This window comes from Chroicocephalus ridibundus, chromosome 3 (genome assembly GCF_963924245.1).
Source record: "Chroicocephalus ridibundus chromosome 3, bChrRid1.1, whole genome shotgun sequence".
Classification (NCBI taxonomy): Eukaryota; Metazoa; Chordata; class Aves; order Charadriiformes; family Laridae; genus Chroicocephalus; species Chroicocephalus ridibundus.
In genome coordinates, this window is record NC_086286.1 from 74272561 (window position 1) to 74298536 (window position 25976).

Consider the following 25976-nt stretch of genomic DNA (forward strand, 5'->3'; position numbering starts at 1 on the left):
TCTGGAAGTGCAAGGCAGAGTAAGAGCGAAAGATGTTGAGAAGGGGCTATATACCGTGAAGGCCTGGAGGGACAAATAATTTACACCATCTCTTTGAAAGCCTCAACACACACAAATGTGTTATCATGAATAACTCTTATGATGCATTTGCCAGTTATTTCTGCAGATACTAGCAACCCCCTAAATGGGCTGCCTACTCATCTGCAGTAGCTGAAGAGGACTGAAGCTGCTGGCAGTGCCTGCATCAAAGCTGAAATATGATGAAAGGGTTTGTGTTGTGTGTGCTGAATGGGGGCAGACCTGCATCACGCTCAGTTCTTGTCCAGCAAATGCTACTTACTGACACTGTAACATATTCACAGGGGCAGGTTTCTCTCTTTTCTGTGCCGAGCAGTAAGCCCAGCTAAGTCTGCCACTCTTCTGTTAAATTTGTAATGGTGTGACCGACTGTCAAATCTCAGGAAATTCTTTGGAGCTAGCTTTGTATTTAAAAATAGAGCTGATGAGGGTGGGTGGGGGAAGAGTGCATTCAGAAATCTGGCTTTTTGTTCTTTGCCAAATGGTCCCACTCTCTCTCAGGCGGATTTTGCAAAGTGCTTACCATATGGGAGGACGAGGGCTTGGGAAAACCTGACCCCAAGTTCCTTCAAAAATGTGGTCTTCTGGGATGGTAAACTGTGTGATTAAGTGGCACAACTAATTGGATAATTTGTTCTACAGTCCTAATGTGCTTATTCATCTTATACGTAACCATTGGAGTCAGCGCCAAGGTCCAGTCAGTCAATGGGTTACTTTTCAAGCCTTTGCAAGTGGGTTCGGGGACGCCGCAGGTGTGTCAAGCAGCGCCTGCCCCTACACCAGAGCCACAGGGACCCCGAGCCCTCCCCCTTCTCTGCACCAAATTAACAACTCTTGTCTCTGCCCTTTTTTGGTAGATCGACCATAGCACATCAGGGAGCAGAGAGGACCTGCTCTATGCACCCCGTGCCATGTGCTGTGGAAATGCCAGAAGTGGCTGAGGTCCAGGGGCAGTAAAACCCTATATCGCAATTGCTACTTGGGATAGCAGAAAGGATTTCTGTGACCAGCTGCGGATATGGTTAATCAGGACTCTGCAAGACGGTCCATTTCAGTGACTGCTCGCTTGTATTTTAAAGGAATGAGTCTTCAGCAAACTAGTCTCTGACCATATGGTCCAGTTTAAGTACCTAGATATACTTCATGCAAAATTCTATGTAAAAATCGTATGAAAGATTATGCTAAAAACCCAGTGAGGGAAAATTAGGGACCGCGTTAGCTAAGGCAACACAACACTCAGCTTCTCAAACTGGATAGTTGGATCTGTTCGATCCAACTTGGCTCACAAATTGACTTCCTAGCCCAATGGAAGTTACTGTATTTACTAACTTAGCTGCTTTTTTTAAAGTAGGAACTAAACCGCCAGCATTTTTTCTTCATCTGTGTTCGTCCAAATTTGAATTTGCAATAGGTCACGTCTTGTCTGTGATGGTGAGCTTCAAGAGGGTCATCTGAAGGAAACAAAATGTTGGTAACTCATGTGAATTTTAGAACTTTTTTGTGCTTCAGAATTGGTGTGAAAATCTTGCGAGGTGAAGCTTTGTACTGAACATTCAATATGCCTCATGACATTTTTTCTAGTGATTTTTTTTTAATGCTTCTGGAGATGCAGTTTCAGCAGTTCAAGCACAACACAGCAAATGCTAAATATAGACTTGAGTAAAGCGGTTGGTAGTTTTTGTTTTACACGGCTCAGTTTTCTTATCTCTGTGCAAGGGAGACTGGTTTACTTGAAATATACAAGTTCAAGGATCTATAGCACTGAGTTGATGTTATTGTTTGATTATGTTCTGCTTTTAGAGTTTGTTACCTACTTCTACGGTTTTAGATCTTTCAGATTACTTTAGAGGTCTATTGGAGTCAGCTTTCAGAGGTCACATACTTATGCTTTAACCTTTTGTGTTCTTGTATATCGATAACATCTGAAAGCAGTAACGTATAAATGCAGCAAATGTGATTTTGGAATATGTGACCCCTAATACAATACAAAATACATGTTTTTCTTGTGTTTTAAATCCAAATTGTGTTAGCTTATTCTTGCAGCAATTATCTTCAAACACAGAAGTGATAGAAGTAATATTTTTATGCATTTACAGGTACTTTATTACAGCGGTCTGTTTCCTTTTAATTTCTTTCTCATTTTTCTGTTCTATCTTCTAACCGTAGTGGCTGTGCTAAATAAAGACCTTGCCACGGTGACTGCTGGGGATGCGTTCCAGCAGGGCCAACGTCATGAAAGGCTCACGTAATGTAAGTGGTGTCTTCCAGCGAGGACTTCCATGAATGAATTGACTTCAGGGAGCGTTCGCTGGAGTAGTTTGCAGATGGGAGTTTTGCGCATGACTGCCTCCTGCACTTTCTTAATGCATTTCAGCTCCCTGCACTGCTTGCCATGTCCTGTTTCGGTATATTTTCTGCTCTTTGTAATTTTCGCATTGGGAGCATAGACATAATGTTGTTTTGTAAGGATGCAGCCAGTTCAGAACTTTTAGATAGGCTATTTATCTCTTCCCATTAATGGATTTCGTTTGGGTGGTTCAAGCTACTTACCTTATGAACAGATGGCCATCGGTCTTCCTTCAGAAGCCAGGGGGATGTTCCTGTGTTCTGGATTGACCTTCTGATGCTTGGCTCAGAAAATAGTAATGCTGAGAACTAAATGGTCAAAGTGTAGAGCACATTTGTACCATACTGTCCTGCATTAACCATAAAATTGGAATTATGATTCTTCAATTTAATTTTAATTGATTTAACAAGATATTTTTATTTGAGGTACTAGAATGGTACACAGGTGCACTACGTGGGATTCCTAAATTAGTGGGACAGTCCCCAACAATTCAAGCAGGAATACTTAAACTTCCATGCTTCTCTTATTTATGTACATTTAAAGTTACATGCTTACTTTGAAGCTCAATTTCTTGTTGTTTTCTCTGTGTCCGAAGATCAGGTTGCACGTTTACTGAAATGCCTCCCAGATCAATTTGGTCACTCAAGCAATGCATTAAAAGTAGAATACTAGAGAATGATCTTACAGCCAAAGCAGTGTCGCATTACTTTTAATAAACACTTTCGTCTGAGATAATTTAAGTCAAAAGCAAAACAGTCTAAGGATACTGTGGTGGACTCGTAAGTTGTACACTAACCCTGAAGTCCCGTGAAACAAATCTGATGGGCACAGTGCTCAGCACAGACCAGTACAGTCTGCTTTTTGCATTTCATTCATTTTCTACCTTTCTTGGTGGATTGGATTTGTATAAAAAAAGTGTATGCTAATATATATGTTTATTGGTTTAATGTGAAAATGTTATTAGAAAGACTGAAGGATATGAAGCTCATGATACAAGCCAACTGTTCTTTGCAGTCTTGGGCATAAGAAAACCAGGGAATGTTTTCTAAGGCTGCGAATCCTGCACACTGGGAAGTTCCCAGCAGTGCCACGATCGACGGCTGCTGGCCCTTCTGCATTGTACCAGGGTTCCGAGACATCTGCAGGGGGTGTGCTGGGTGGGTCTGGAAGCATCCTTTTAAACTGGATTTTATCCTACCAGCATAGAATACCCTGTCATTTTAGGCATGGACCTCTCACTGCTGAGAGAAAACAAAGTACTGATACATTATTATAGTATATGGTAGTGGATTATTGTAGAATCAATGTCAGTGATTTTTGTAGAATAAAAGTTAATGGAGAAAAAAATGGGGTGGGCAGCTTAATGAAGTTAATAGTATTTATAGTTAAGGCATGAAATAACTTTTTCCATACAACTTCTACGTATGGGCATATGACAGCACTGAGCTGACTAAACCCAGCACTGGCATAACTCCATTGACTTTACTGAAATTTCATCCCTTTGCAGCAACAGTGGGTTTGGCTCAAACACAAGTGACCAGATAATTTTCTGTCTGGTAATGTTCATAGGTTGTATTTCAGACTCAGAGTAAACAAACCACATATTTCAAGCTATAAGCAGAGAATGATGCCCATTTGAAAGAAATTTCCATTTCCAAGTATTCACACAATGTTGTTTGTATCGCTGGCTGGCTGCGCTCTAGTGTGTTTGGCCTTCCTGTATACAGTCACGTGTAGTTTTAAACACTGTATTTCTCAAAAGTTATAGAATGTGGCAGGGATGTTCATTGCAAAAGGAAAATGGGATTCATTCTTTTCTGTGCCAAGGTGGGAATGGAGCAGGGAGCCTCACTGCACGCTCTGATCCTTTGTTTGGAGTGGCTGCATACAAGGGGGGTGCTTTTTGATTAACCCTTGAAGCAGGTAGCTTTTAAACAGGGCAGGCGAAACGCTGTTTTGTGCTTCTAACATAGCAGTTACTTTACATTTGAGGTGGAGTTTAACCTACATAAAGAAGCTTAAAAGATCTGCAAGTTATCGCACAGCAATATCATCCAATGCTTTATGCTTCTGCGCTCATTTGTCTGTGCGTAACACAGAGTCAAACAAGACTGCCTTGAAGTAACTTGTCAACTGTAAAAACTCAAGCATTGCCAGTGCCAGTCGGATTGAAAACCTGAACTGCAGCAACATTGAGGCTTCTGAGGCTTTAGCATAAGTTTTAGCACAGAAAAGTAAAGACAAAAAGTTCAGTATTTTGATAATCCCAAATTGAAAGGGGTGCGATATAGCCATTTCGAAGCCAAATTGTGCCTGCCTACTCTGATGACTGGTAGCACAGTTATATCATTTTCTTCATTTTCCTGGTCTTTCTGAAGAATACCAAACAATACTCTAAAGTACCAAATTATCATTTTTTTATTAATTATTACAAAGAAGCCTATAGACTGCAACAGGTCCCAAATATAGCCTTCATCAGATGTATCAGCATCATAAGTGATGTAGAATATCACCAAGAGGTCTCTGTCCTCTCTCTCAAGAGGATTTACAGCTTGCTGTATTGGAAGGATTCTACAAGAGGATTTACAGCTAGACCTACTGGGGAAAAAAAAAAAAAGGATGGGATGCTCCTAAAATCAGACTGTGTGTTCATAGAAAGGGAAGGTGACTCGAGCGGGCTCAAGAACAAGAGAACTGGAGAGACTGTAAAAAAAGTGATGCAACCCGAGCAGGAGAAACAATTTTTAAAAAATATTTTTTGTTGAAGTGTTATGTCCTGAAAGGAAGTTAGATAAGTTAGTGAGTCTCGCCAAGGCTAGGGGAAGAGGCTTGCTGCTCCAGTACAGGCAGTCTTGCTCTTGATGCAGCCTAGGAGAAGCCAGCCTGCCTGCAGCCTGTAGGTTTTTACATATTCTCTCCATCCCCTCCCAAATCCTTTGTATTTCCCCTTCTTTCCCACTGTCTTTGGGAGAGGAGGGGATGGAGAAAAGGGAAGGTAGAATAGCAGAACTCCAGATTTTCCCCTTGAGAAAAACACACCTGGGAAATTCCTGATTCTCTTCACAAGCTACTGGTTAGATGTCACTGGATCCCACCCCCTGCATGTTCTGCTTCCTGTGGGATCAGAGTTGATTTAAACCTCTTGGACTTATTTTAAAATCATATGACAAAAAAAAAAAATTGTTTCGCCCATCAGTAATGAACCATGTAAAATCCCTGACTCCCAAGGGTATTCTAGCAATGACGTAAATTAAAATATTTTCAGACTGACATTATCAGGTGAAAAATCTAATTCTGAAACCTGAAACATGAAGAGAAATCTGCTATGGTAGCAATAAGCTACTTGGTTTTATTCTCTCTCACGGTATAAGCTATTACTGAAAGAGCAGGGCAAGGCGGATTCAAATTAGTATCAATTTGTGCTTCTTTGCAAAAGACGTGCGCTCCCATTTGCTTGTAGAAAAGGCAAAACCCACCCCCACTGCACACACCATGTTTTTTCATGATGCCTGTTTTGCAGATATTAGGTGGCACAGTTCATTGTTAACACAGTGAAAGCTATACTTTTAGTGGAACATTTGAGTCTCTTGTAGGCCAACCTGCCCCTACCAGCAGGGGTGCAGTTTATTAGGTAGGCTAATCTGTTCTTAATTACAGTGCCACCCAGTAGAGTTTAACATCTCACTTGGTAACATACATTGTTATTTTTTGCAAAGCAGAAGGAATTGCTCTAAGGCTTCTTGAAGGCTGCTTAGACTTTGCTAGGACACAGCGTTCAACTGAAAAAGTTGTGGGTGGAGGAAAAGGATTTCTGTACTTAGTGAAGCAATTCAATCACTGAAAATTTGTGATTTTAATTTCAAAGTCATTTGCAATAGAGATGTGCTTGCAGAAATGCTGCTGTTGCTTTTTGATAGAAAGCACACACGCTTGATGTCTTAATTAGATAGGGGAAATGGCCTGCATTCTCGTAGAACAATGTTTAGCTATTTAGCGTTTGGGTTTTCTTTAATAATCTTTTAATTCTGTTAACTGTGAAAGCAAGTGTGTAGAATAAATATTGAACGCATTTCTGGCCTTAATCAAAGAAAAATGCTGCTTTCAGAGGTTATGCTTCAGCTTAATTCCATTTAGAGCATTATGTTTTTACTCGGGGAGGAAAAAAACCAAACAAACAGAGATGTGATTTCTTAAACTGGAAATAGATCACAAACCCTTGGGTAAGATGGGCTGCAATTGATGTTAATGAGACAGCATCTGCCTGGTACCAATGCCAAAGCTGTTACTTTCTATTGTTATTTTTCTTTGTTGATTCTGCCAAGAGGGTAGAGTTGGTGTCAGAGGATCATGAGGAAAGAGGTGGGGAGAAGGCTTTACAGACAATAAGAACTTGAGTCCATTCGTTGTCTGGAGCATCACATTTCACAGGAATTATCCAGGGATGCAGGCTGTTTCCAATTACCATTGATTCACACGTAAGGTTACATGAGCTTTCCTTTGTACCACGCTGCCGTTTTCTACGAGTGTCGAGACCTTTAGACCCCTCTTGAGTGCGGCAGTGCCAGAACACAGATTGCCGTGCTCTCTTATCACCCCAAGAGATGTAAGAGGTGATCAGCTAATGCAAGTCACCTTAGTGTAGTTAGGCTCCGGTAGGTGCCGAGGGACAAATGCACGTGGAATGGACTGGAGCCAGTACTACCCACCAGCTCGTAGGTGGGACAACAGAGACTTGTTAAGACGGGGGGCTTGGGATGTCCTCAGGGCCTGCTGCATTGCCATGTTGAGATCCACACAAAACTAGGGGTTTGCTTCAGCAGCATTAAATAGCACAAACCCATCCCTGCAGGAGGTCCAAGCCAGGTAGCACACTTTTTCAAGAGGTTTTTGGAAATCTAAAACAAATACTGCTCCTGGTCTAGAACTGTGTACACAAGCAGACTGGAGATGTAAAACATTGCTGGATAGTGAATAAAGCATTAACGAGCTAAATTTATTTACAGAGTAAAACTACTGGCTTCAGTTTGGCCCGATTTCCAGACAGATACACTAAGGTTATTTGTAGTGAAAAAGCTTCACTAATTACATTCAGTTTCTATAAAAATAACTTAAAATCCAATCAAAAGGATGAACATGTCTCAGGTTCTGTTATCTGCCTGCTTAAATTTAAGCATTTTTTTTTTTCATTTTTTCTTTCTGCTGTGAGCAGTAGCACTGTGAAAGCACAGATGCGCCAGCAGGGACACCTTGGAAGACATGGAGCTGCTGTTGGAGGTGATTCAGCCAGACCTACCCCCTTGTGTTCTGCCACCCCCATCTTGGCCTTTTTGTTTGTTTTTTGCCTCTGTGGTATTGTTCACATGTAGACAGGAGATACACAGGAAACTGTGAAGCCTCCATGAACGGCAATCCCAAGCTACACAAAAACATGGCAGGGACATTTATTAGGAGATGGAAGAACTGTTATCACGACACTTTTTCCAGGCATGCAGCTTTCTGGGGTCGTCATATGCCTCTGGATTCTTGCAGCTGGATTACAGGGCAGCATCACAAACTCACAGAACTCGGCAGTGATGAGATAATTTTCCTCCTCGCCTACTGCTAGATGCCTTCCCCTTCTTGATATTCAGCTTCCTCACAGCTCACTGCATCCTCCTGTAAATATGCTAAGCACACGTTTATCCAACAAAATAGCATGCAACAAAAGTTACATGCAGACAAGTCCTTTAAAGAGGTCTTGAACTAAGCTGTTTACATGTTTCTTGGTCTTGAGTGTTTTGCCAGATACTTTAGCTTTTCTTCTTTCTTATATTCATGTTTACCTACCATGCTCTCATAACATTCTTCAGTGTTGAAGTTGGCTTTGGGGTTGAAAGGCTGGACAACTTCACTGAGGTGTTATTAACAATAATTTATTTTCCTGCATTGGTCTTCTACTGTAAGCCAGTATTTGGGGTTGAAAACGCTCCCAACCTTCTATATCGTTCAGAGGACCTTTAGCAACAGTCTGAAGGTTTTGACAGGATCTCCAAGAGTTTCAGTATTTGGGTTTTTCATTCATTATTTAGTAACTTTTTGAAGCCTGTGTCTCTACCACTCTACCTACAAAACAGCTCCATAGTTAAAATGAGCCGGTGAGGAATGCACGTCATATCAGGTCTTCAGTAAGTACGTAAGGACTTTGTATGGATGAGAAAGAGAAAGAAATAATAATATGCAGCATTTCTACGTGCTCATTCCAGTACTTCTGAGGCCTCTCTTTTACTGAGTACATTAGCTAGGCGTAAATAAAATATGACTTGCGCTGAAATATAACATATAACTTTCCAAAGAGATAAAAGCTATTCTGTGATCATCAGCTACTAATTAAAAATGCATCAGGTCAGCAGGAAGTGTCTGAACACAGGTTTTATTTATTGGTTGTGAACGCTTCCACATGAACACGGAGCTGCTCCAGTTTTACCTCACCTCCCTAAGCTGTCAGGTCCACCACACTCTGCAATGCTGCCTAAAGCTGTGCTTTTCTATCTTGGTGGAGGCGGTTTTTGTAATTTTGGGATGGTTACGCTGCAGTTAGAAGCCATCCAAATATTTTTTCCTTCTCTTTGTTTTCGCCTGACAATGCTGATGGAGTCAGGGTACGCTTGTTCAGAAGGCAGCTTACAGCAGGGACCACTGCGGCTGCAAACAGCAGTAACACGGAGGCTGCTATTGCAGAATTATCTCTGAGAATTATCGAAGTGTTTGGAGCAGACTCACAGCAGCTGGGGGCTGGGAGAAGGGGGGGAAGCCTCTTGCTGGGTTTGAATTCTTGCTGACGGGAGCATTTTGTTTCCAGTCCTGTGGCTTAAACTTTATGGTGATACCGAGGATCTTTTGGTGGAACTGATCATTCAAGTGAACGTTACGATTCTTCTTTCTTTCCACTTCGTTTCCTTACTAAAACAAAAAAGTACTGGGAAATTGTGATTTTTATTATAAACTCGGCACGTACCGGCCTTCTGTATTTCAAATGCTGTAATCCTGGAGTGAGCGTTTCACTTTTATGTACCAATTATCTTTATACCCAATTAAGTGCTGTCAATTAGCTGTTTTCCCTGATGACGGTTACACGCCGTCGCTAACCGGCCCCTTTCCCCATCCCGAGTTACGCGGGCAGGAACCGCGGGTTCGGCCGGGGGCTCACCCCCGCCGGACAACCTCGGCGGCGGGCGGACGAGTCAATTCACGAGCCCGGGGCTAACGGCAGCGCCCAAACCCCCTCGGCGGGGACCGAGGGGGGCGACCCGCCGCCGGTAGCGGTGCCGCGGCCTGCGGGCCGGACGAACAGCCCCCCGCGGCCGCTCGCCCCGCGCCCCCTCCCCGTGGGCCGGGTTATGCAAGCGGTTCTTCCCCGAGCGGCGGCAGCATCTGCGGGGCTCCCGCCCCTGTCCCCGCCCCGCTCCGCTCCGGAGAGGCAGGCGGCGGCGGCGGCGGCGGCAGCAGCGCAATAGAGCAAGTTTTGTCTCCGGCGAGGGGGCGGCGAGGTCCCACCGCTCTCCGCGGTTGCGGCCCGGCACCATGGCTGCGGCGCCCCTGGGGCAGGCAGCAGCCCCCTCCGCCGCCGCGGCGGCAGCTCCCCGCTAAACCTCCCCCCGGCCGCCTCTCCCGGCCATCCGGGCCGCGGCCGCCCGCCGGAGAGCGCGTAGCTCCGCGCGGCCGCTGCCGGAGAGCGGCGGGTACCCCCCCACCCTAAGACACGGCCCGGCACCATGTGGGGCGGGCTGCACCCCCAGCTCGGCTTCCGCGGCTACAAGGCGGGTAAGGAGCCGTGACCCGGCGGGAAGCGAATGGAAGGGATAGGGTAGGGAGCGGGGTTTGTGTGTGTGTGGGGGGGGGGGGGGGGGGAAGGCACAAGGGCCCCGTCGCTGTGGGGCGGGCAGGGCCTCTCCCCTGTCCCGGTTCCTCCCCGGCTCCCCACAGAAACGTCTGAGGAAGCGGCTTCACGGAGCCCGGAGGGGGGACGTGGCGGCGGGGCCTCCCGGAGAGGTCTCCGGGGCCGACCCGACGCCGCCGCCGCCGCCTTGGCCCCTACCGGGACCGAGGAGGCGTCGGCGGCGTCGGGCCGTCCGTCCGGGGGGTTTCGGTGTTTAGTGAGCTGGACCTCGCAGCGGATGATAAAAGCTGAGCTTAACCTACATAATACCTTTCCTTCTTTTGGGCTTTTTTTTTTTTAACCCCTCCGGTTGTGTTAGCACACCCCCAGGCAGAGGCTGGAAGCGCCCTTCGCTTGATGCTTGTCATTTTAAATTTAGACTGCAACAAATCGGTCAAGTCCTATTTTTATTTTTTTTTTAATTTTTTTTTTTTAATTTTTTTTGCACCACTTTTCTGTCTCTGGGTTAATTACAGCCTAGTTCCTCCAGGCTGGCCAGGGATACGTTGAAGTTGTGCCCTGGGAGTTGAGCTGTTGCTGGGGGGGGACACATCCTATCTGGGGGCGATGGGATAACTTTCACCCGTAAAAGCTGTCAAAACCGGGCAGAGGGAAATAGGTGAATTGATTGCAGAGCGCTGCTTTTGGGCAGGTAAGACTTAGGTACGCACTCCTTGGGGGTGCCCGTTTGGGGATTTTGGAAATGTTACCGACTCTATCACCCGCTCGACTCTGGCAGAGCTCCTGCAAACGTTTTGTGATATTTTGATTTATTGAAGTAATCGATCACTGTGGCAGTCTGTGGTTTGGCTCTGCCATTACGAGTGTTGGAATAATTCTTTAACTGTCGGGAGTAATTTTTATTATTTTTTTTTTTCCCTTCAGAAATTTGGATTCATGTTTTAATTTTGGGATTGCAAAATGTGACTACATAATATGTATACAGTTAGTTGACGTATTTAAATGGCAGGATTGTTTTGCTTTCTACTGACAGGGTTTTTCTTGCAAATACAAGAGCTGCTAAGACCTTCTCGGCAGCTGCCTCAGTCTCTACAAGCAGCCTAATGTTCAGTCCCTATAGTGTGAAAGAAGACATTGTTCCTTTTTTCTGTACTATTATTAAGTTATTAATTTCTATGTATAACACGTTTGCCTTGATGAAGTGTTGTGAGGTTTTTGTTTCGTGTTGTGTGTTTGGTTGTGTTTCAACGCTTCCTGCAGAAGAATGGAGTTACAGTATCTTTGTGCTGCAGCTTGCAAAGATACAGGGTATTCTGGACTCTGCTAGGTGCAGAGATTTCAGTTAATTTGATGGCAACTGCGGGAATTCAGGGTGTTTCAATTCTTGATTATTTGTGTTTGGGGCAGGAATATTATAAGGTTTTATCACAAGGGTGCACTGGCACTAATTTCAGACCGCTACAAAGATTGTTGATGTTAATTTTGCATTTGGTTCAGAAAACTTTGTGTTGCGCCATTCATTACTGTGCTATCCGTTTTGTTTGGGGTCAAATGAAGTGTTTTAGCACTGTGGTGAATTTGTCAGCAGTTCTCATCAGTCAGTTATTGGATGAATGTTTTACTTTCGCTTGTTTGTCAGAATTCTCTAAGATTTGAGAAGTAATTTTGTGTATGGCTTTTCATTCCTCCCCCATTCCCTCTTTCCTTTGAATACTTAGGGTCAATATGAAGTTTGAAATGTATATTTATTGATAAGCGGTAGAAGTGTAAGGCCGGCAAAACTTGTAGAAAATTCTCTAACTTGAGATAAGATAGACTAACAGAAGGTGGCGGTTAATTGGAAAGCAAGTAGATAAAGGTTTAACCTTGAGATATGATCTCTGCATTACAACTTCCAGCATAGTAGTCCCTTCCTTCATCAGCTTTAACTTTGAAAGAGTCGAGAAGCTATTTTGCAGGGTTCTTAATCTTTCTGAAGAAGTTAATTAGCTCCATTCAGGCATTTTAATGAACGGATGCTGGCTACTAAGATCCTGTGCTATTATATTATTACCAGGTTAGATTTTTGGGTTTTTTTGAGAAGGAAGCTGTCCATGGGAGAAGCACTTTATCACAGAACAGTAGCATCCTACTAGGAAGCAGAAGTTTAAGCATTTATTTTTCAAGCTGAAGGAAATCTTCTTTTGCCAAAATGTGTTTAATTCTTTAATGGCAATTACCTGCTATGGATTTTGACTGTCTTTTAAATGTTGGTGTGGGAGCATAACAGTTGATGACTTCATATTCTTGCTAAGCTGTGTTTATTACTGAAAAGCATTCTAGTTTGCTGGTAGTATTTTAGTTATCTATGGATATGAGTATCTAGAAGTCCTACTTTGTTTGAAAATCTTAACATTCCCTTACAAAACTAGATGCCCACTGAAGAATTCGATAACTATTTACACGTGGGAATTATCAGATTTTCAGTAACATATGCAAATTAATTCTGATTTGTTTTTAAAATGGAACAGGCAAGGACACTTCTTGGGCAGTATTTAATTTGTGGCCTTCAGTTTTATTCACTCTTTTCAGTTCAATAGGAGTACGTTCTCTGAAAAAAAAAAAATGTGCTTCTTGTTTAACCAGTGGATTTAACGACAAAGTTTGCTGCTCATGCAAAATAAATTTAGCTTCTCAGAGTCTCAGTACCTGTCCTGAAAAATTAAGTTGCTATTTTTGGAATGTATATGATTGACTTACAGTTGTTCGGTTGTCTTGTACACGTTTAACTTTATGAAAACCTTGCAGCATAGTTTATACCTCTATAAAGACAGCGGTTACCCACTATGCTGCAGGAATTCAAATAACTGCAGTGAAGGACATGCAGGGTTTCAAGCCATTTGCTTATTCATCTAGACCATCATTTGAAATGCACAGTTGGTTAATAACTTCTAAGACTACGAAAATGTTCATCTAGATGTGTTGTTCCTCTGGGGCATGCAGTGAAGTCACTCAGGCTATGTGTGTCCAACAGACGCCTGTGAAAAGTGAAGCAAACACACTTTAAAATGAAATAACAAGTACTTATTACTTTCAGTAAACCGTACCATGTCTAGTCAAGCTTCTCTCCACTGTCCAATATTGCCAATACTTGACCACTACTGAAATTTGGCCGTTAATAACTGTTTAGTTCGCAAAAGTACGAAGTGGTGGAAACTAGAAGTAAAGTGCTCAAAAGGATGTGATTGGCACTCCTTAAAAATAGTAGCCTGCATCCCTCTGCTCCTAGAGCCCTGGCAATATGATTTGTTCATAAGGCAGATCCCACAAGTTGCCCCTGTTCTTGTACTTAACCCTTGTTGGCAGTGAGCGTGACGCAGGTGGTTCTGTCGGATTGTTTCATGGTGTCACAATCAAAGTGTCAGCAGCAGTAAAGTTAAGACCTGCGGGGTGCTGCCTCCTTGGGGTACCCATGGAGTTCACAGGCAGGTTCAGGGTGGGGAGGATGGGGACAACAACACTCTTTTTCATCCTTTGGGGTGGAGTGGGGACAGAAATCCAGTGGTTTCGTTTCTGTAACAAGTTTTACCGATGTTCTGTTGGAGGTCTGTAGCTGGGGGTGTGACAGCTCTTGGGACATCTTGAGAAGGCCAGTTTGTCTTTGCAGGCTACGCGAGGCAATAAATGATGAGTTAGTGTTACCAAGGGTAGGCTTCAAATTGTTTACCGGTTATAAGTATGTATATATATACACTTATAACCATATAATGCATTGTAAAGATTGATTACCTGAGCTTAAAAATTTAATGTTCCAGCTGCAAGACTGGCTGCTAGAATGGCATTTGCTATCTTTCACAGATCACAATGACGTGAAATGACATTCTGTGTTTGAGTGGTGGTGAACAGGAGTTACTTCCCTTCAAAAACAATGGCTTTTTTTTTTTTCCCCTTCCTTCAGGCGGTTCAGTTTTATGGATGTAGTATCCACTCTCGTAACGTGTACAAAACATGAATGTCTTAACTGCTTAGCTGCAAGAAAAGAGTGATAGATGTAAGGATGTATTATATTGGTCTTGGGGGTTAGCAATTGTTCTTATCTCTTGTATGTTAACTGTATGTTCAGCGTTTACTGACTGAATATAGACTGGTGGTTTCACTAATTCTGTGCCTTTAAAACTTTCATTAAATGTAGTAATTAGTTTAATGGTTTTTGAGAAGAATGCATGAATTTAAACAGTTTGTGCAGAGTAAGTATGCAGTAAAAAGCAGCCTGAGCCATCACATCTGCACTAGGGGATGGTGGTGAAGGAAGTGCTAGTTAGGGTGGGAGCACCAGTAGCTTCTCCAAAGAACACCTAGGATTTATGTCCACCAAATATTGCTTGTTACAGTTGGAAATTATTTATGCTAAGATTTTAGCCAGGCATTTAATACCTGTTAAAGAACCTGTGCATCTCAAAACATGGAAAAGTTGCCAAATACAGTACCAGTGCACGTTGGTAAGAATAGCTGAAAGCCTCCTAAATCAAATAGCTCTTTCATAACTTGAGGTTGTAGCCGGAGGTGATCAACTGCCATTGTTGGAAGCAAAGCCTGTTTGTTGTAGGCAGGTTAGTTAAGGAAAAGACGGATAGTACTGCACTTGTTCAGTATCAGCTATTCTGCCTTCTGTACTCTTTGGGTGCTTGTTTTTATCATGTAACTTGCCTGTGGTTTAATAGTTGGGGAGTTAAACTAATTGTCAATTCCCGTGCTGGTTTTTGGTTTTTTTTGCTGAAAAAATGCTGACTTCGTTGTAGTTGTTAGTAGTCTCTCAGATGTCCAAATGTGTCTTGAAATTATACACTGACAATAAAATAGTCTCATTGCGGTTGTAATTACCTTTAAAACGTGTTCAGTGTGTTTGCTATGTGATTCAAAAAAGAGCCTTTCTTACTGACTTCCCTGGCAGGCTGACCTTGGCTGGCTGACAGGTGCCCACCCAGCCGCTCGCTCACTCCTCAGCAAGAGGAGAGAGAAAATAGGATGGAGGACAGGGAGATTGCTTACCCGTTGCCATCAGGGGCAAAAGAGACTTGACCATGGGGTCAGTCTGTGGCAGCTCTTCCCCATGCACCTTCTTCCTCACGCTGCCTGCTGCAGCCTGGTCTCTCCCAGGACTGGCAGGGAATTTCTCCTCAGGTGCCCAGAGCTGCTGCTGCTCCTCCTGCTCCCCTCCTGCTGTCATCTCTGGGCTCACAGGGCTATTTTTCACACTTTTTTCCCCTCACTCATCGCTCCCGGGCAGTGTTTTGCCTTTCCTTAGACAGGCTTTCCCTGAGGCGCCGCCATCTTGTCTGGGGGGCTGAGCCGGGCCCTGCGGTGGCGGGGTTGGGGCCGGCTGGAACCGGCTGTGTCCGGCTCGGGGCAGCCCCGGCCGCTCCTCACAGGGGCCGCCCTGCAGCCCCTCAGCTGCCAGCGCCTGGGCACCGGCACTTCGTACATCTTCTGAAGAAGGAAGCCTTTATGATTTGAGTATTTCTTCTGGTAGACCTGCAATAATACTATATATAGTCCTTAAGTTCGTTCCTGCCAACGCCGGGGGAAGGTGTGGGAAGGTGTACTGAAGTGTGAGAAGATTCTGCTTTCTGTCTTAGGCTCCCACATGGGAGTTTCTTGCCGTCTAGGGCTGGTTGAGGAGGTTCTAAATGTGGCACGTGGGAGACTGCAGGCCGGCTGCAGAGAATCAGAGGCAGATGGCTGGAGAAGAGGAGGAGAACTCGCAGCAGAGAATAACTTGTGTAAATACGCTCACAAGTACGCCTAGGTTTGTCTTAGTCCTGACTGATCATCCTTCGTGTGCCCTGGAACTGCTGACCCCCGTGGAATCATCCCTGAGGCTGTCAGCTTTCCCCGGGCACCGTTATCTGCAGTGTCTGGCTTGGTTGCCTGGGCTTGAACATGCTATTGATTGCACAGCCACGCTCAAGTGACCTATTTCTCCGCGGCCAGCCATGCCGTAAGTGGCACCACATCTTTCTGTCCTCGTTCCCCAGGGATCTTTGCTGGTTTTTGAGAATCAAATGGCCCCTCTGTAAAAGGAGGCATTAACACAAATATAAGAAAGGCAAATGTTGAGATTTCTTTTGCTTTTTTTTCTTTCAAGGTATGATGGTCCCTGAAATGTGGAAAGATGTGACAGGTAAACTCCTCCTTTTTGCCTGAAGGGGTGTATGTGGGTCAATTGCAGGGCACAATGCCATTTTACAGCTAAGATAATCTAGTGAGTAGTTGCTCCCGCTCTTCTGGATACCTCTGCTCATGTATCCTTGCTGCTTCCTATGTGCCTTTTCTAGCACTTGTTCAAACTTATGTCAGGCTAATTCAGGGAGCTGGACCAGGAGAATACTAAGGTTAAATAAATATCGAAGGGGGGATTTACAATTGCCTGATGCCAGAGTGAGACATGGCTGGAGGAAGCATCTATGCTGGTGTCAGGCGGGTGCGGAATACCTGGGGTCAAATAGGCTGGCTCTTCAGTCAACTGATGACTAGTGGAAAAATCTCAGAGCGCAGTCTTGCTATGCCACTGCTGATGACATCAGGAAGTATATAGTTAATCCTCAGACTTACTGTGAAGGCCAAGGAAGATTAAGATAGAGGATCAGGAAAAAGTGACATTAATTCCACTGGACAGTGGAGCTTCCACCAGTTAGTGGACTCATGTGCAGGGTGAAATGGGTCAAGGATAACGGATAATGACTGGAGAGGTAGTAGGAGACTATCTCAGTCTTGCTGAAGAAGGGCAGTGCAAGTTGTGTCAAGGAAAAGTCCTGCTGCCTCTTTATTGATTAAAATACCTAAAGTAGACTTAGCAAATGCAAGTGGAAAAGCAAATGATGCTTTTCAAACTCTCAACTTCCTAATATGTTAAGAGACCGGTGGTGTCATATTCAGACAAGAAACATTCTTGAATCGTCCTGGAGTCAGATCTGACATTCCTTATAAGGTATCCTTATGTTTTTAATGTCTGCTTTACTCCTTTTGTAGCATAGTTTGCAGAGGCTGTGGAAAGCTGCAACTTTTTCAAATGTTTCAGAATAAATAAGACTTTTTAAAAGTCTGGATTTCTCTAAAAGATGGTATCTTCTCTCTTGAATGCCTACTCTACAGCAAAGCTGTTTAAACCTTTTGGAAATTCTAAACCTTTGGGGATGTTCTTACAGTTGAGAATTAATGCTTTGTATAAAAGTTCAGTGACTAGCATTGATCAAAGGCATGATGTTTCTCAGCATAATAAGAAAACAAAGTGGGAGTATAGTGACGCAGCTAGAGGCACTAAAAGGCATTGAAAATACCTTTACTTAAAACTTTATCACTTTTGCTAGAGACTATGGAAAATTAAGCTAGCAGTTGTGATCTTAATCTCTTTCTGTTTACTTCATTATCTGAAATACCAAACTGATTGAACAAGGGCATTTGTGTGGTTGGTAGAATTATTGTAATGTAAAATTTTACATCGGAAGTGATTGTAGTTGGGAAGATGGAAACACAAGAGGTACTGTTTTTGACTGGAAGTATCCTAGGTAGGGTTGAGGATGTACAGTATGAAGGATTTACTTTTTTAACTACTGCTCTTTCTTTCTAAATTCCAGGGTACTGTCCTTGCTTATATTGAATAGGTGTGAGTAGAAGTTGAGAAGCTGAGCTTAGGGAAAAGTTGTGCCTTGTGACGTGAGTACTGAAAGTTTGTAAGGAAAATTTCCTAAGGACTGAAGTGAAGCCAGAATTTCATCCTTTTAACCCAAATGTAACAATGTGGGAACTCACGTGATGTGCATACTTCTGTTAGCATGGGCTAAAACTGTAGTCTGGAGGCTCTGATCTCTGGTACGTCCATATTAAAATATATGAAAAATATTTTGAAAAATGTTGGAAAAAATTCTGTTGTTACACTTGAGCAAAGTGTTTCAGTGAAACTTTTTTTTTTGGTCTCTGTCTTCACCATTTAGTATAGTGTCAAGGGTATCTTTGGATCTGATACCTGATTACAAGGAGGAGATAAATTATGCTCATGTTTGAAAAAAGTAAGACTGCTAGACTCCTTTATTTGATCCACTTTGGTAAGTGTGGGAACTGCTTAAAACCATTTAGTATTTTTTGACTCATTCTAGCAGCTGTGATTACTTTGCTTTTCCCCATGCATAGAGGAGATTGAATTAACTCCTTAAACAGAAAAAGGGAGGGCAAAGCTAATCCCGTAAGAAAAATGTTAGAACGACAAAGAATTTGGAGAAAAACTTACCCGATCATAGTTTCGAATGCCAATAAAGCTAAGCTGCAAGAAGGGCTGAAACACAGATGATAATCTGTGATCACTAGCTCTTTTTTTGGTAGGAGAAGGATTCGGCTGGTCACCTACAAGTGCACAGCTTTTTAACAGACCCTAGGAGCTGTCTGCATGTCCCGAGGGCTCTCTGTTCGAAGTTTATATTAACTTTAAGCTTAACTTAATGTGTTTATTTTCTTAGACATTCCCCTCTTCGTATTCCAAGTGATAAACTTTCCAAGTTTAAAAGGTAGCCTTCTCCTCTGCAGTTACTATGTGGAAGTGAATGGAAACTAAGAATATAGTTTTGTGTTTCTGTGGGGTGAATAGTGCATTGAGTCCGAAGACAAAGAGGCAAGCCAGCATAGCAGGCATGAGGTAATATATGTAGTCTGTGTGCCAAACATTAAATAAGAAACATCTGTAGTTTGTATTTTGAAGTTCTGTTTTATGCAAATACTCTATCTGGAAGCGGAAAACTCACAGGAGTGCCATCAACAACTGGACTGAATTCCTGTTCTTGCTCCTGTCAGTGATGAAATAAAAGCAAACCTCTTTCTTGCCTGACAAGTGTAGGAATTTCATCATTGGGTTGATATTAAATAACTACAACTAAATGCCATCTGTATAAAAATTATAAAGTGTGTTTGAGTTCTTTTTTTTACGTACTTTCTAGACTAGAAATCGGGGAGACCAAGTCCGTTAGTACATACTGTGTCAGTCTAAGGATTTTGCTACCTTTTTAGCTAGCAGAATGCTGTGTTGAACATGACTTTCTGCTAGTTGAACAGATTTTGTCCTCCACAGTGAAGCCAGCAGAGATTTATGCCTATCTCGCTCCAGTTTAGAATCTGCCTTAATGTGCAATTTGGCAGCAGGGATAAATCTCGTTACTAGTAGTTGCTGCTAGGCATCAGAAGTTTGCCTTTACATGCCCACTCCTTCCTTGGCACTGCTTCTAGTCTGACCACTTGCTGAGCCAGTTTAGGAAATCAAATTAGCAGATAACCTTTTTTGTAAGTGGGGACAGTTTGTTCCTGAACCACTTTCTGCAGGGTCTGGAGTGGCAGGGCTTGTGCTTGGGAAGCAACAGCGAATATGTGTCTGGGAAAGGTGACCAGCCTTTCCGTAGCAGCTGACCACGAGATCCAGTTAGCTCTAATGTCAAACAGCATTCTCAGCTCAAACCCATTTTAGCCAGCGGCATAAGCTGGCCAGCTGGACTCTTTGATGGAAAGTCAGAGCTGGACACCTCTTACTTTCTATGGACCCTGGTGCAGGGGGTTGAAAGAGAGTGAGTTACGTGATTATGTCTTTAACTGCCATAGCAAGATTCTCTAAAGCTCATTTGTCAAGTTAATGTATTTATTCTTCCTAGCTTCCATTCCTTCTTCTAGATTGCATACTTCCCTGCATAAGAAACCATGTAACTTCTTGTTGGACAGTGCCATACACTTTTGTACGGTCATAAAAAATTGTAACTGGTGAAAGTTCACACTGAAATACTGTTTTGCATAGAAGACAAAGGTTTTATAGCTGTAATTATCTATGATGGGAGAGTGTACATTTAGCCATTTCTATGGGGAAAAAAACAAAACCAAAATGGTTTAACTTTATTAAGGAATTTCAGAGGCAAAAGAAGCTGGAGGTTTGGTGACACAATCTACTTAAAATTTATCTCTCTTAAGAAATTGGAGCACAAGTTTATATTCCTTAAAATACGACTCTAGTTGGGCATTGATACTGCCTGTTAGGTGTATGTTTACTGTGAGGATTGTATTTTGAGAGTTTTCTTCTTTGGGTTTCTCTCTCTTTCTCCTTTATGATGTTTTTCTCTCTCTCTAGTAAGAGAATTCTTTTGCACATGAATAGTATAGAGGACAGGCATGGGCCTTTGTATGCCAGGCAGTGTGTTATCAGGCTGTACAAGTAAAAATGCCAGTAAAAAGGTCTCTCTCTCTCAATATTCTGCTTAAACTGTTGGATTCCTGCTTTTCTTTTCCTGCTTCCCTCTCTATCTGTGCATTTTTGTCTTTCTTCATAATTTAGGATTACTCTAATCAGTTTCCAACTGAAAAACTAGGAGGACTTAGGTAAATAGCTCACAGGCTCTGTCAAGAAAGCACACTGAGAAAGGATGTGAGTCCTCAGGATGAATCATACTTTAGCTATCTGACATTGTAAAGTGCTTTTGAGAAACTGAAATGTAAAAATTCGGTAGTTAAGGTTGTCATTTCATCCCACTTTGCCCTGTTCCTTTTTGCACTCAGATTAAGCTGTATCATCCACCTACTCTCAGTTGCATTCATGTGAGGGGAGGGACTAGGACCTTCTGGTACCTCAGTTCATGGCCAGCTGGTAGAGCGGTGGGCTTCCACCACCTCCAGAGTGTTTGTGAAAAGGGTCCTGAAACTGTCATCTGGCCATCTTCCCTGAAAGCATTAGAAACCCTCTTTTACCAGAGTACTGCTCATCTCGGAAGACAAGATGATGTATTGTAGAAGTGGAACTTGTTTTGGAGGTTTGTATTAATAAAGGTTGTAATTTCTTTTGCAGAAGGATCATAGAGATGTAGCGCACCTAGCAAATATTTGTCTAGGTGTCAGGGTTGGGATGCCAGTTTTTTTAACATTATTTTCAAGAGTATGTATTTATTGTGTCAGGATATTGGATTGAATCCAGCTTATCTTTTGCTTCACCTTTAATTGAAACAGGAAGCTCCTGTTGCACCATTATAAGACTAAGAGCTTTTTTTTTTATCTGTATAAGTATGTTAAAGTATGACATCTGCTCTTGTGTCTACTTTTTGGAAAGGGTTTTTTTTTGTGTTTTAAGTTCCCCTCCCTTCAGCTGTAAAAAAAAAAAACCAAAAAACTGTTGGCAAAGAATTGTCATGCACAAAACATGCACTGAAGTGAGATTTTTCTTTAATCTTTCAGCAATGATGATCTTGCAGCTATAATAAGTAAACATAAACGTCTTGCAACTGAAGTAAGTTTATTTCTACAATACAGCAACCAGCTCACAGAGAGACTGTGGGTTTTTCTGTAGGCTTTCCCTTTTGAAGAGATGTGTGGTTACTTGGCTTATGGGACAGGGAGAGAGCACAAAAGAGGCTGCGAATCCTTGAAGGATTTGTTATGAATGAGTGGGGGGAATTGCAACTGGGTTAAGTTCAGAAATGTCAGGGAACTATATGAGCAGGTGTGTCAGAACCTGGTTGAAGGTGGGATGATGTCTTTCAAAATACTACTGTATGATGTTCCAGGATAAGTAGTAGGGTTTTGGGCAAAGTTGTTGATGGTGAGGGTGAACCAAATAACTTCCACAGTGTTTTTGGGCTGAAATGCTGACTCTCCTTGAAAGAGCTTCAGGCAGGCTTCAGTGCCATCGTGGCATGAAATATTATTGTACAGCCTGGTTATATCTGTGATGACTAGATTGAGCTTTACATGGTTGTCAGTTTTGATAGTGCGGTAGTGAGACTTCCCCTTCAGAATTCTTTGGCTGTATAAATTTGCACTGGCTGTCGCGGGTGATTCACTTCTGGCCACAATCTATGTCAAAGTCATAGTGTGGAGTAGAAAAATCGGTATCCTTAAGTAAGCACATATAGGCTGTGAAACCAAGTTAAGTCTTTTGCTCTTGCTTTTCATTTCAGCATCTAGGTAAAATAACAGTATCATAGCTGTCACTTAAAATAATACTTTTTACATTCAAGCATGTTAGAGGTATTTTAGGAACCAAATATAAAGACCGTGGTGTTATTATTTTGTGTACGTAGATCATGTGAGGTCTGTGCATACCACTGAAATTAGAAGTGGTAATGATCCAGAATTAACTAGGTGCCTTCCTGCCAGCAGTAGCTGACAGCATTCTGTAATACACAGAAAAAGATACATGTTTTTGTCGAGTGAAATTTCAACAACTGCTGTCTTTTAATAAATAATCTACTTCCTGCCCTTCATATACTTAGTTGTTAACTGATCCACTTTAAGTGCCTAGGCTGGGAACACAGCACTATGTTGGTATATTTAACTGGCCAAATTCAAGGATGCAGTCAACTGTTTGTATAAACAAGGCTCCTTCTGGGATTCGTTTGGGATTGTGGATGTATTTTATTTGCTATGTTGTTGGAAATTATAGCCAGGTAGGATGACACTACTTTTCTTTCTCTGCTGTTAAATCCTATGAAACATAGATTTTTCTGACCCAGTTAGGAATGATTATAGTCAGATGGTAATGTACAATTTAGCAGCACCAATACCTATAAGAAATTTTTGCTTGCTTCCCTCACCCTGCTCTGTATTTTGGGCAGATGGGCAGTAGCTGTGGATTGGCAGGTTTGAGATAGAGCAGCAGGGTAAAACTGGCTGAGCAGTGTGGGGACTCCTGTGTATCTTCTCCCCCTCTTAGGCTTGGTTCATTTAGGATAGGCAGTTTGCTGTGTGACAGATCGTTCATTTACAGAGAGCTGTTGAAAAGGAGATGGGGAGCATAGAACAGGGTGCATGGCAATTGGTGATTCTTCAGGACTTGCTCTGAAGGTCAGTTTCAAATAATGAAACTAGTAAAGGAATTTTTAAATATTGACTTGGACTAATGAGGTCTATAGGGTCTTATTTTCTGGGTTATGTTTCTTATTGGAGCTTGTGTAATTACCTTTCCTCAATGATAGGGATGGGATCTGCTGTCTGACACTTTGAATTGGGTACACATGACTTACTGTTGAGACTTTTACTGAGTCCATCTCTACTATCATGTTGCCCTGTTTTTGGACGTTTATGGGAGTGGGTTCAATTGGCTTTGAAAAGCTCTTTTTCATATAGATCGTTTATTTTCATAATGGCTTTCTGTTGTGCAGAATCACCATTAGGTCAGCAAGGTAAAGCAATGATGCAGATGCATCAGGAGACATTAAAAAAGTGTAGACTTCTGGAATATGTCATTAGCTATCTTAAAAAAACCCAAACCAAAACGCTGCATGTTTAGTGTCAGGACTTCTGTGGGAGGCAAAGAGAAAGAGTTTCTTGAAGTGATCACATGCAAGCATGTTCTTTGGGGTGTCTGAAATAGGTCAAAAAGCACAGACTGTTTTCCTATTTGGTTCTAAAACAGCTTTCTTCCTTTGGACATATCCCTTTTAAATCCAGAGGCTGCTCCTGAACAGCAGAAGCCTAGTGAGTGAGAAAATGAGACCATTCCTCCCGCCATCGCAGCCCCCTTCCATGCCGTATAGGGTGGCTGTAAAGGAAAAACGTGATCCTGGTGATGGCACCGTGGGCGCATTCCTCCTGCATGCAGCCAGCTGTGCATTGCAAGGGATGGTGAGAGGGAGCACCTGAGTGAAGAGACTCTTCTGGAGCCCGGAGCATGGTGTAGAGAGACTTGAGTATTTCTCTGGAGAGCCAGATGGGATCTGGGAAGCCTGTGCCGAGCCAAAGCTAATAAGCTCTTGCTGGCCTCATGCTCATCTGTGTGTAGATGTGCATGTATACCAGCACTTACCTCTTCCAGGCCTACCAGCTTAAGAATTAGGCTTTATTTAGAAATGCTGTACTGCCCCTGGATGCAAAGGTGCTCCAGAAAATGTCGTGTTCATTTTGTCTTGTGACAGCAAGTCCTCCTGGACCTACGCTTCAGCACCACAGTTGGGGTGTGGTGTGTCCCCAAGCTGTCTGTGTGTAGGTGTAAAATTCAGAGTAGGTTATAGTAGGGTGTTCTGTGATGCTTTTCATTTCCTCAACTTGGAATACCTATAGAGATCCTGGTGGGAATTACTTTGTGCCTCTCAGCACGTTAGTCCTTTTTGTAGAGTTTAGTTGTACTATGTTCTTGCATTTCTTGGGGTATGTTGCAACAAGCACCATGTGGATCATGAGAGACTCTGATGAGATGTTTGGAGAATCTTCTTTGCACTGGGGGTGGTTAAATGCTGGAACAGGCTTCCCAGAGAGGTGGTGGAATCTGTGTCCCTGGAGGTGTTTGAGACTCAGCTGGGCGTGACCCTGAGCAGCCTGATTTAATTAGCTTTGCTTTGGGGTGGGGGTTGGACTAGATGACCTCCAAATGTCCTTTCCTACCTAAATTACTCTCTTGTTCTGTTATATTTTTAGCTTTTATTACTGAAAGTTCCATCAGAGTTAAAATTCTCTCTCCTTTTTGGGGGTCTGCATATGGATGGTTGTAGGCTCACCTACTGAACACTTGTCCAGCCAAAAGGTCTAAAGAGTTTGACACTTAATGCTCTGTTGATTTAATGTGCAGTAGGTGGTAGCATTATCTTTTAACACTTGTTTAGTGCTATAAAAGATGAACTGTCACCAAAGAGTTGTATTGTGGAGAACAGCATAATAAAGGGTAAATGAAACTAAATTTCTCTTCTATAAATGTATTATAAATGTCTTCTAAATCAGAACTATCTCTGGCTTAATTAGCTTAGGCTCCCATAAGTCAACTTTGCTCTTGCTGGAATAGCTCGATGCAGCTTGAGAAGCGTGAAGTGGAACTCCTGTGTAAAGTAGACCTATTTAGAGGGAGGGATGGAAAAATTACTGCTCCCAACGCAGCCAGAGTGTTTAGTGAAAAATGTGCTGGGTGGTAGCGGGGGAAGAAACATCCCAGTTTCCTGCTAGCTGTATGCGAAACTTATCACATTTCAGTATGTTAGATGACGACACAGAGAGGATGGTATGAAGAACGACACCCGGAGTAGTATTTGCTTAGGGTCTTGGCTGGGATCTCCTTACAGGGTGTGACTGGTGAGCCACAGGTGAGACACGGGCAATTGCGTTCATGTCTGGCTTCTCTGGTCTTCTGTTCTGCTACCTTACCCTGGGACTTGAAAGCCACTCAGTGGAATAATTAAAAGTTAATAGTTTAAGAGTTTGGGGAAGAAAAGCAAAAAGTTTAGGGAAGAGAAGAAAATACATTGCAAAAGGTATGGCTAAAGTAGAATGACGGGGAAGGAAAAAAAGGTAGGAAAATGTGTTAAAGGGAAAAAGAGGCAGTGATCTCAAAGAAGAATGTAGTTGAGACAAGTGAGATGGACAGGCATATCTAAGACCTCCAAGAACCTACTTACAGAAAGTAGATTTCCTTAGATGTCATGTTACAGTTAAATAGTGCACACAGTAAGGAAGCACGTACTATATTCATGAGTTTACAAGTGACTTGGCAAGCAGCTGTTACCACTCTGGCTAGTAGGTCTAGTGATTTGGCTGCTATATGGGGAGTATGTATGTACTCATATGTGTATGTGGGTTATATGTGCATACACATATGTATTCACTTTTACATCCTTTTCTAAACTATTTAATTTACTGGGAAACAAGTACAGCTGGAAATAGCAATGATCTGCAGATGTCATTGCAGAGGCAAATTGCTCT

The 25976-nt window shown here is 42.7% G+C and overlaps 1 protein-coding gene across 2 annotated transcripts in view; it reads left to right on the forward strand.

Moving 5' to 3' along the window:
* Positions 1 to 25976, forward strand: part of CEP85L (centrosomal protein 85 like) — a 153893-nt gene that overhangs the window by 25354 nt on the left and 102563 nt on the right. The window contains exon 2 of one of the 2 annotated variants that reach the window (XM_063329724.1): positions 2245 to 2328. Coding sequence is in view for 1 of the 2 variants with exons in the window: in XM_063329723.1 (XP_063185793.1) it covers positions 10177 to 10225 (49 nt within the window). In the remaining variant the exon portion in view is untranslated. Of the gene's footprint in view, positions 1 to 2244; positions 2329 to 9871; positions 10226 to 25976 lie in introns of those variants that run through there. The other variant, XM_063329723.1, reaches the window with a different exon arrangement.